At 45.4% G+C, this 11450-nt stretch overlaps 1 protein-coding gene across 2 annotated transcripts; it reads left to right on the top strand.

Annotated features, from left to right (window-relative positions):
* stap2a (signal transducing adaptor family member 2a) lies at positions 1–4489 on the top strand. Of its 2 annotated transcripts, none has more exons than XM_046359231.1 (11): positions 1–245; positions 1169–1240; positions 1439–1558; positions 1638–1694; positions 1791–1945; positions 2042–2173; positions 2293–2362; positions 2460–2562; positions 2703–2798; positions 2887–3021; positions 3107–4489. In XM_046359231.1, exons 1-11 carry the CDS (start codon positions 147–149, stop codon positions 3160–3162), a joined length of 1095 nt encoding a protein of 364 aa, XP_046215187.1. In that variant the 5' UTR covers positions 1–146; the 3' UTR covers positions 3163–4489. The 2 variants fall into 2 exon arrangements, with proteins under 2 accessions (XP_046215187.1, XP_046215188.1); XM_046359232.1 differs by lacking the exon at positions 1–245 and adding an exon at positions 426–577.
* The last annotated feature ends 6961 nt before the right edge of the window (positions 4490–11450 follow it).

Genomic DNA, 11450 nt, shown 5'->3' with positions numbered 1-11450 from the left:
GACTGACACATAAGGACGTGCACGACAGCCAGCTGTTGGCGGATATCCATGGTGATATCTCTTCGGAGGAAGGCGTGTCATCTCTCCCAATTACTAAGCGCCCCTTTGTCCTCTGTCTATGCCCAGCCAGCCAGCCAGCGATACTCATGGCGGCTGCACCAGTCAAACAGCGCTCGGGAACGAGAGCTCAACTCCCTCCCTGCTACTATGAAGGATACCTGGAAAAACGGGGACCGAAAGAAAAGGTAGGTGCAGCCATACCGCCAATGTGCAAATGTCGGTGCATTGCATTGCATGCTGTGTGAGTGGCTGCATAGTGTCGCCTAAATAGCGCGCACCGGGCGGGGGCGAATTCCTTGGAAATCCCAGTCTGCGAAAGCTGTCAACTTCCTTATTATGTGCGAATGGGCGAGTCTTGAAAAAGCTGGCAGTGATTTTCATCTAGCGGTACACTTGCTTATTGCGTACGATTACTAGCAGACGGCTGGAGTGCGAGTTAATTAAGCGCGTATACTAAACGTCCTCCTATTAACCTCGGGTTAGAGTGGCCACTGAATTTAAAAGGATAACACTACAGGTATTTCCCGGTGACTGTAGCCTAGTCAAGACATTATTTGTCATTATGTCAGTAACACAAATTATTCAATGTATTGGCCTATTCAACCGAAAAGGAAGGCTCGGGCTGGCACAGTGATTTTTGACGACTGTAAACGTTTGACAGCTGCTTGTACTATGGCCATGCCTATCGCCGAGTGGTAGTGCCGCTGTGCTATGGAGTATGGGAGAGGAGAGAAGTATGGGGTTGTGTCAGTGGTCAGCCCAGCTGAGCTTGAGGTTGTGGTGCTGCATGATAATGGCACAGCTGGGAGGGAGGTGATGGGGGAATGTGGAACAAAGACACACACACAGACCAGATATTTGGGCTGGGGTTCAGGTGCACTCTGTTGAAGGGAGGATCACATGGCCACAGATTGACAACAGCTGTAGTGCAGATTCATCCCCTGAGACCTGGGATCACTATTGGGCCAAAGTGTGTGTGAGGGAGATAAACTGTGTGGGAATATATGTAATACAATTCATGTTATAACCATGATAAATGTAGAAATGTTCAATGAAAATATTAAACCGCTCTAATTCCCTCTGTGTAACTGTCTATATGTGTTCCCAGATCTCTCGGCGGCTGTGGACCTGTCTGTGTGGGAACACCCTCTTCTTCTTTAATAATGCCAAGGACACTCACGTAAATGCTCTGTGTGTGTGTGTGTGTGTGTGTGTGTGTGTGTGTGTGTGTGTGTGTGTGTGTGTGTGTGTGTGTGTGTGTGTGTGTGTGTGTGTGTGTGTGTGTGTGTGTGTGTGTGTGTGTGTGTGTGTGCATTAAACACTTTGTACATTTTCAGGGATGAGTTATTGTATATGTTAATTTGTCTATCTGTTGCAGTATGTGGAGAAGATGGATCTCAGTGGCTTTGTCTCACTCAAAGACGACTGCAGCCGAGACAGAAACCTGGAGGCAGCTAGACTCATACTGCGCATGAAGGATGGCGAGACAAAACTCACAGTAATAAAACAGAGATACACACCCCCACACACACACAGCCAGAGAGAAACAACCTCTTCTCTGTTCTCCTCTTATCCAGGTTGCCAATCTAGAGGCTCGAGAGCTATGGAAGGGCTTCCTCCAATCTGTCGTAGATGTAAGTATCATACACCCTACTTCACAGTATAATCCTGTCTGATTGGTGGTTGATCCCTGAACTGTCAGTAACCCCGTGTGTGATTGGTTGTTGTAGCTGAGTGTGCCTAGCTGTCTGACGTTGCTGCCGGGGCAGGTGCAGATGCTGAGAGAGGTGGTGGACCGAGAAAGGAACAGACGCAGAGCAGCACGCACACCCACCCGCGCTCCCCCCTCACCCCTATCAGTACCTCTACTAGGGGAGATCCCATCGTGAGTCACACACACTGCTGACAATGAAGTGAGTGCAGGTGTGTTACACTTAGGTGTCTATGTGAAACTGTGGTATATGTTTTTGTGTGTCTATAGGTGTTTCCGGCCTGTGTCAAGGACTGAGGCAGAAGTTCTGTTAGAGAGACATCCAGACTGTGGCAACATGCTGCTGAGGCCCGGCAGAGACGGATCTTCGTTGGCTGTCACCACCCGCCAGGATCTCAACGGGTAACGGCCAATCAGCATAGATATAGATATACAGATCTGCAAGCATTTTCTTGATTGATTTGATCCATCAATTTAGCTTTTTCTCTCTCCCTCTCCTCTCTTTCTCTTCTCTCTCTCAGGTCAGTGTTCAGACACTATCGTGTGACTCAGAGAGAGCAGGGAGGATATGTGATAGACGTTGAGAACCCAGTAAGTCCAACACACGCATATAAACACATGCTACATTGTTGTCTTGCCTCATATCTTGCTATTCCATGGGTCCTAACTCTGTGTTTTCCCACTCTAGATTCCCTGTGCTACGCTTCATGATGTCATCGATGCGCTGGTGGAGAAGACAGCAGGAACCCTTCAGCCCTTTCTTCTGGAGGAACCTTATGAGGAGAACATCAGTGAGACACACACGGGCACACTTTAATCCTCAACACATTTCCACTTACACTGTGTTGATTGAAATCCTAAGAGATACAGTATCTGAGGTTCTGTCCAACGTTCATATAGTTAATTGATGTTTTGTTTTTGTTGCCTTCAGCGTTTGTTTCGTCCAATGAAGAGAATGGAGAGCGAATATTACACTGTGCCCCTTCCAGCCCACTACCCAAAGCCCCCGCCCTACCCCCCAAACAAGGTACCCAGAAATCCTACACTCCACACACACACACACACACACACACACACACACACACATACTAACCGCTCTGTTTGTCCTGGTGTAGAGCGATGGAAACCCCTACCCAGGTCTCCCGCTCCCGACCGCCGTATTCTGTCAGCTGTGACATCACCAGTACCGTCATCACCCAGCAGCCCAATGAGACGGCTTGTTCTCTCCCCTTCCCCCCTCCTCGCACAAAGTGAGTGGCATGTGTCCTGATCAATGTATCCACTCATTCCCACACACACGCTCATACTACAGAGGTCTCACTCCTCTCTCCCTAGGCCTCACAGAGGAGCTCAAAATGAAACTGGAGAAGAGACGGACCAGTCAGGATTGACTTCCTGTAATTTCTCAGCCAACTAGCGGTCAAAACTCTTCCACCACCAGCAGCAGCAGCTTTCTTCTCTTCCTGTGCCTTCTGATTGGTGGACTACAGAATAGGTGGTCCTCGTGGATCACAGTCCTACAGTACCTTTCAAAGTGTTTCCCACCATGTTTGGGTAACGCATCTTATCCACCTGAGTTGTGTTCAGCAGCCTAAAATTGCAGCCTCAAAACAGTTTTCAAGAAGGGATAACCAGTGTGGTTGAGCATTAGATGAGCACACAAATACAAAGGACCAATGACTGAGCCTGTCACTCCATTGTTCCGATTGAGCCAACGTGTCTGTTGTCCTGCTGCTGATGTAACTGACGCCACACTGGAGACTAGAAAGAGTAACACCAAAAGCTTGAGAAACCAGACTAGAAAGAGAGAGAGACTAGAGCGGTAGTCACCAACCCTGGTCCCGGAGTGCTACTGGGTGTGCGTGCAGGCTTTTGTTCAAACCCAACACTAACACCTGGATCAACTAATTAAAGTCTTGATAAATTAAATCATGTGTGTTATTGCTGGGCTGGAACAAAAGCATGCACACCTTGAACCTGTACATCACTGCAGACCTTCCAGGTCCTGGGTTAATGACTACTGGATTAGAGATAAACATGTCTAGTTGTTTTTGTGCATCTAGAATGCCAATGCTCTAATCTATTGTATTATGTTGGTGCAATGACGGCATGGTGCTCCACTTGACTAAACCTTCTCTACTGTGTGTGTCGTTGCTACAACTCACTTAAAACCTTATTTTCTAGTGTGTGTGTGTGTGTGTGTGTGCGTGCTAGGCCTAGGCTATTGTTAGCCGACTATACTCAACTAAACTCCATGATTCACAATGGAGTTGAGCGCAAATTAGTGTAGGCGGACTGGAGCTCCAACATCACGAAAATGTAGTTTAAAAAAAAAAAAAAACAATTGATTTTAGCACCCAATGAATAGCCGCAATTACACAGAACAATGTTGTGTGTAATTGCGGGTGATTCTTTGGGTGCTGAAATCAGTAGATCTGGATAAAAACGTAATTTTATGTGATGTCGGAGCTCCAGTCCGCCTAAACTAGTCACCACTCAACTCCATTTTAAATCATGGAGTTGAGTTTAATCGGCTAGGCTACTGTGTGATGCTATGACCTACTGGTGCTAGGACACTTTTTACTCCTCAAAGGTTCTTTGTCCTGTTGCAACAAATAACAAAGTATGAAAGTATTTTAATTTAGGCTTACTGTACACCATTGATTGCATTTGCTCCTCTTGTTCTTTGGTGTTGTGGGCTGGTACACAAGCACAATCCAGTGGAACTCAAACCCTGTGATCATTGGCTGATTTGTTCAGAGGGAGTGCATCCTCTATTGGACTCTCAGAACTACATTGTACATTGTCTTGTACAATACTCTCTATGTCCTGGGTGTTGGTCAGTGTTTAAGAAAAACATCAGTGGTATTTATAAGATGTCCTATTCAAGGATATTAAATAAATGGTTTGCATGAAACAAATACTTATTTGGTATTTTATTAGGATCCCCATTTAGCTGTTGCAAAAGCAGCAGCTACTCTTCCTGGGGTTCACACAACATGAAACATGACAATATAGAACATTAATAGACAAGAACAGCTCAAGGACAGAACTACATAAAAAAGAAATTTAAAGCACATGTAGCCTACATTTCAATGCATACACACAAAATATCTACGTCAAATAGGGGAGAGGCATTGTGCTGTGAGGTGTTGCTTTTTCTTTTTTTGAAACCAGGTTTGCTATTTATTTAAGCAATATAAGATGGAACGGAGATCCATGCAATAATGGCTCTATATAAAACTGTACGCTTTCTTGAATTTGGGGACTGAAAGACCCCTGGAGGCATGTCTGTTGGGGTAAGTGTGTGTGTCAGAGCTGTGTGTAAGTTGACAATGCAAAGAATTTGGGATAATAATGTTTCTTATAAAAAAGAAGTGATGCAGTCAGTCTCTTCTCAACCTTGAGCCAAGAGAGACTGGCATGTATATTATTTATATCAGCCCACTGATCCCAATGAAGAGCAAGACATGCCGCCTTGTTCTGGGCCAGCTGCAACTTAACTTGGTCTTTTCTTGCAGCACTGGACCACATGACTGAACAATAATCAAGATTAGACAAAACTAGAGCCTACAATGCCCTTGCTTTGTGGGGTGTGGTGTCAAAAACCAGAGCATCTCTTTATTGCGGACAGCACTCTCCCCATCTTTACAACCATTGAATCTTATGTTTTGACCATGACGGTTTACAGTCTTAGGTAACGGCAAGTAAATTTAGTCTCTCAACTTGTTCAACAGCCACACCATTCATTACCAGATTCAGCTGAGGTCTAGAGCTTAGGGAATGATTTGTACCAAATACAATGCTCTTAGTTTTACAGATGTTCAGGACCAGTTTATTACTGACCACCCATTCCAAATCAGACTGCAACTCTTTAAGGGTTTCAGTGACTTCATTAGCTGTGGTTGCTGATGCGCATATGGTTAAATAATCAACATACATGGACACGTATGTTTTGTTTAATACCAGTGGCAGGTCATTGATAAAAAAAAAAGAAAACAGTAGTTTGTGTTTTGTTACACCAACAGAATCGACTCTTGCAGACTTTACTCTTCTTTCATCGGAGTCTTGCACACCAGCAGGTGGAAGCAAATTTGAATGAGAGCAATATCCTCTTCAGTATTTTTATTTTTTTATTTTACCTTTATTTAAGGCAAGTCAGTTAAGAACAAATTCTTATTTTCAATGACTGCCTAGGAACAGTGGGTTAACTGCCTGTTCCGGGGCAGAACGACAGATTTGTACCTTGTCAGCTCAGGGATTTGAACTTGCAACCTTTCGGTTACTAGTCCAATGCTCTAACCACTAGGCTACCCTGCCCACCCAGCATAACTTCCATAATTGTTTCAAAAATGTTTTGTAACATTTTGCTCATTATCTTTATTTTTTTAGTCAGTCTCAGTCAGATATCATATTAAAAAACTGCAAACATTTCTCTCGACCCTATGGAGAAAAAAAATTGAATCGCAGGAAATTAGCTGTAAAATAGCTCAATTTCCTCTCTGCCCCATGGCAAAATGAGTAGAATTGCACTAAATTAACTCTAAAATGTTTTAAAAAAGATATATCTCAGCTGTCAAGAGAGAGGCCACTAAAATGTTTCGCTCGTAATGTGGTGGTGGTGAGGGGGCAGGGGTATGGATGTGGGTACACAGACCAGCGAGCAACTGTAGCCCCTCATGAGTTCCGTTTTTTTTCCCGGCCCATCCCTGCTGTAAAATACTATACTACACACCCTTGATCGTACAGTGCTTACTATATAATATTGTAGTCTACTGTAGAACAGTGTTTCTTAATCCTGGTCCTGGGGACTCAAAAGGGTGCACATTTGCGTTTTTGCCCTACCACTAAAAAGCTGATTCAAATTATCAACTCATCAAGCTTCGATGAAACGAATCAGGTTTGTTTTGCTAAGGCAAAAACGAAAATGTGCAATGGTTTGGGTCCCCAGGACCATGAATAAGAATATGCTGCTGTAGAATTCTATACTCCACATTGTAGTATCCCTTGATCGTGTGTGGTACTTACTATAGAATTTTGTAGTATACTGTAGAATACTATACTACACGCTGTAGTATCCCTCAATCATAATATATATATATATATATATATATATATATATATATATATATATATATATATATATATATATATATATATACAGGTAACTGCCTAAATAAGGAAACACTTGAATTCCATGCCTCCTTTGAATTCCATGCTGTCACAGTTACCAGCCCTTTCAAGCTTAACATCCTTATCATTTATCGCCCTCCAGGTTCCCTCGGAGAGTTCATCAATGAGCTTGATGCCTTGATAAGCTCCTTTCCTGAGGACGGCTCACCTCTCACAGTTCTGGGCGACTTTAACCTCCCCACGTCTACCTTTGACTCATTCCTCTCTGCCTCCTTCTTTCCACTCCTCTCCTCGTTTGACCTCACCCTCTCACCTTCCCCCCCTACTCACAAGGCAGGCAATACGCTCGACCTCATCTTTACTAGAAGCTGTTCTTCCACTAACCTCACTGCAACTCCCCTCCAAGTCTCCGACCACTACCTTGTATCCTTTTCCCTCTCGCTCTCATCCAACACCTCCCACACTGCCCCTACTCGGATGGTATCGCGCCGTCCCAACCTTCGCTCTCTCTCCCCCGCTACTCTCTCCTCTTCCATCCTATCATCTCTTCCCTCTGCTCAAACCTTCTCCAACCTATCTCCTGACTCTGCCTCCTCAACCCTCCTCTGCTCCCTCTCTGCATCCTTTGACTCTCTATGTCCCCTATCCTCCAGGCCGGCTCGGTCCTCCCCTCCCGCTCCGTGGCGCTCCGTGGCTCGATGACTCATTGCGAGCTCACAGAACAGGGCTCCGGGCAGCCGAGTGGAAATGGAGGAAAACTCGCCTCCCTGCGGACCTGGCATCCTTTCACTCCCTCCTCTCTACATTTTTCTCCTCTGTCTCTGCTGCTAAAGCCACTTTCTACCACTCTAAATTCCAAGCATCTGCCTCTAACCCTAGGAAGTTCTTTGCCACCTTCTCCTCCCTCCTGAATCCTCCTCCCCCCTCCTCCCTCTCTACAGATGACTTCGTCAACCATTTTGAAAAGAAGGTCGACGACATCCGATCCTCGTTTGCTAAGTCAAACGACACCACTGGTTCTGCTCACACTGCCCTACCCTGTGCTCTGACCTCTTTCTCACCTCTCTCTCCAGATGAAATCTCGCGTCTTGTGACGGCCGGCTGCCCAACAACCTGCCCGCTTGACCCTATCCCCTCCTCTCTTCTCCAGACCATTTCCGGAGACCTTCTCCCTTACCTCACCTCGCTCATCAACTCATCCCTGACCGCTGGCTACGTCCCTTCCGTCTTCAAGAGAGCGAGAGTTGCACCCCTTCTGAAAAAAACTACACTCGATCCCTCCGATGTCAACAATTACAGACCAGTATCCCTTCTTTCTTTTCTCTCCAAAACTCTTGAACGTGCCGTCCTTGGCCAGCTCTCCCGCTATCTCTCTCTGAATGACCTTCTTGATCCAAATCAGTCAGGTTTCAAGACTAGTCATTCAACTGAGACTGCTCTCCTCTGTATCACGGAGGCGCTCCGCACTGCTAAAGCTAACTCTCTCTCCTCTGCTCTCATCCTTCTAGATCTATCGGCTGCCTTCGATACTGTGAACCATCAGATCCTCCTCTCCACCCTCTCCGAGTTGGGCATCTCCGGCGCGGCCCACGCTTGGATTGCGTCCTACCTGACAGGTCGCTCCTACCAGGTGGCGTGGCGAGAATCTGTCTCCTCACCACGCGCTCTCACCACTGGTGTCCCCCAGGGCTCTGTTCTAGGCCCTCTCCTATTCTCGCTATACACCAAGTCACTTGGCTCTGTCATAACCTCACATGGTCTCTCCTATCATTGCTATGCAGACGACACACAATTAATCTTCTCCTTTCCCCCTTCTGATGACCAGGTGGCGAATCGCATCTCTGCATGTCTGGCAGACATATTAGTGTGGATGATGGATCACCACCTCAAGCTGAACCTCGGCAAGACGGAGCTGCTCTTCCTCCAGGGGAAGGACTGCCCGTTCCATGATCTCGCCATCACGGTTGACAACTCCATTGTGTCCTCCTCCCAGAGCGCTAAGAACCTTGGCGTGATCCTGGACAACACCCTGTCGTTCTCAACCAACATCAAGGCGGTGGCCCGTTCCTGTAGGTTCATGCTCTACAACATCCGCAGAGTACGACCCTGCCTCACACAGGAAGCGGCGCAGGTCCTAATCCAGGCACTTGTCATCTCCCGTCTGGATTACTGCAACTCGCTGTTGGCTGGGCTCCCTGCCTGTGCCATTAAACCCCTTCAACTCATCCAGAACGCCGCAGCCCGTCTGGTGTTCAACCTTCCCAAGTTCTCTCCACTGGCTTCCAGTTGAAGCTCGCATCCGCTACAAGACCATGGTGCTTGCCTACGGAGCTGTGAGGGGAACGGCACCTCAGTACCTCCAGGCTCTGATCAGGCCCTACACCCAAACAAGGGCACTGCGTTCATCCACCTCTGGCCTGCTCGCCTCCCTACCACTGAGGAAGTACAGCTCCCGCTCATTTACAGTAATGTAAATGTAAATGTAATTGAGGGATACAAAGTATGTTGAAAGCAGGTGTGGTTCCTGAGTTAATGAAGTAATTTAACATCCCAATTGCCCATTATTTTGGCTACTATGGTTAGAAGAAGATATCTCAGTGACTTTGAAAGAGGGGTTTTAAAGGGGCATAGGGGGTTTAAAGGGTATGTGTGTGTGTGTGTGTGTCTTAGTCACCAGATCTCAACCCAATTGAACTCTTCTGGGAGATTCCAGTGCGGCGTCTGAGACATTGTTTTCCACCATCAACAAAACACCAATTGATAGAATTTATTGTGTAAGAAGGGTGTCGCATGCCTCCAATATAGTTCCAGACGCTTCTAGAATCTATGCCAACGTGCATTGAAGCTGTTCTGGTGGCTCATGGTGGCCCAATGCCCTATTAAAACACTTTATGTTGGTTTTTCCTTTATTTTGGCAGTTACTGACAGATCATACCCCCAAGACATACTAACCTCCACTGTTAATATACAATAAAGCTCAGTATTTCAATGATTTACTTCATACACTCATTATTGCTCATGGTTATCAAAGGTGTCAATAATATCGGACCTATTGTACCAGTCAAAATTCTGCACACAACTACTCAATCCAGGGTTTTCTTTATTTTGACTTTTCTACATTGTAGAATAATAGTGAAGACATCAAAATTATGAAATAACACATATGGAATCATGTAGTAACCAAAAAAGTGTAAAACAATCTAAATATATTTTGGCATTCTCTCAACCAGCTTCATGAGGTAGTCATCTGGAATGCATTTCAATTAACAGGTGTGCCTTGTTAAAAGTTCATTTTCATGCGTTTGAGCCAGTTGTCTTGTGACAAGGTAGGGGTGGTATACAGAAGATAGTCCTATTTGCTAAAATACCAAGTCCATATTATGGCAAGAACTGCTCAAATAAGCAAAACCATCATTACTTTAAGACATGAAGGTCATCAATCTGGGAAATATCAAGAACTTTGAATGTTTCTTCAAGTGCAATTGCAAAAACCATCAAGTGATATGATGAAACTGGATCTCATGAGGACCACCACAGGAAAGGAAGACCCAGAGGAACCTCTGCTGCAGAGGATACATTCATTAGAGTTACCAGCCTCAGGAATTGCATCCCAAATAAATGCTTCACAGAGTTCAAGTAACAGAGATATCTCAACATCAACTGTTCAGAGACTGCATGAATCAGGCATTCATGGTAAAAATGTTGCAAAGAAACCACTACTAAAGGACATCAATAAAAAGAAGAGACTTGCTTGGGCCAAGAAACACAAGCAATGGAATTTAGACCAGTGGAAATCTGTCCCTTTGCCTTTTGAGTCCCAATTTTAGATTTTTGGTTCCAACCGCCATGTCTTTGTGAGAAGCAGAGTAGGTGAAAGGATGATCTCCGTGGAAGAGGAGGTGTGATGGAGGTGTGATGGTGTAGAGGTGCTTTGCTAGTGACACTGATGGTGTGGGGGTGCTTTGCTGGTGACACTGTCTGTGATTTACTTAGAATTCAAGGCACACTTAACCAGCATGGCTACCACAGCATTCTGCAGCGATACGCCATCCCATCTGGTTTGCGCTTAGTGTGAGTAACATTTGTTTTTCAACAGGACAATGACCCAACACACCTCCAGGCTGTGTAAGGGCTATTTGACCAAGAAGGATAGTGATGGAGTGCTGCATAAGATGACCTGGCCTCCACAATCACCCAACCTCAACCCAATTGAGATGTTTTGGGATGAGTTGGACCGCAGAGTGAAGGAAAAGCAGCCAACAAGTGCTCAGCATATGTGGGAATTCCTTCAAGACTGTTGGAAAAGCATTCCAGGTGACGCTGGTTGAGAGAATGCCAAGAGTGTCCAAAGCTATCATCAAGGCAAAGGGTGGCTACTTTGAAGAATTTAAAATCTAAAATATATTTTGATTTGTTTAACACTTTCTCGCTTACTACATGATTCCATATGCCCAGACTCTAAAAACCTGTTTTCTGCAGCATTGATCAGTGTCCTTCATCATTCTGAAATGGAAGAAGTTTGGAACCACATAGACTCTTCCTAGAG

Source organism: Oncorhynchus gorbuscha, linkage group LG08 (assembly GCF_021184085.1).
Source record: "Oncorhynchus gorbuscha isolate QuinsamMale2020 ecotype Even-year linkage group LG08, OgorEven_v1.0, whole genome shotgun sequence".
In the NCBI taxonomy this organism is placed as follows: domain Eukaryota; kingdom Metazoa; phylum Chordata; class Actinopteri; order Salmoniformes; family Salmonidae; genus Oncorhynchus; species Oncorhynchus gorbuscha.
The sequence above is the reverse complement of the archived record's forward strand: the minus strand, read 5'-3'. Positions and strand labels throughout refer to the sequence as shown.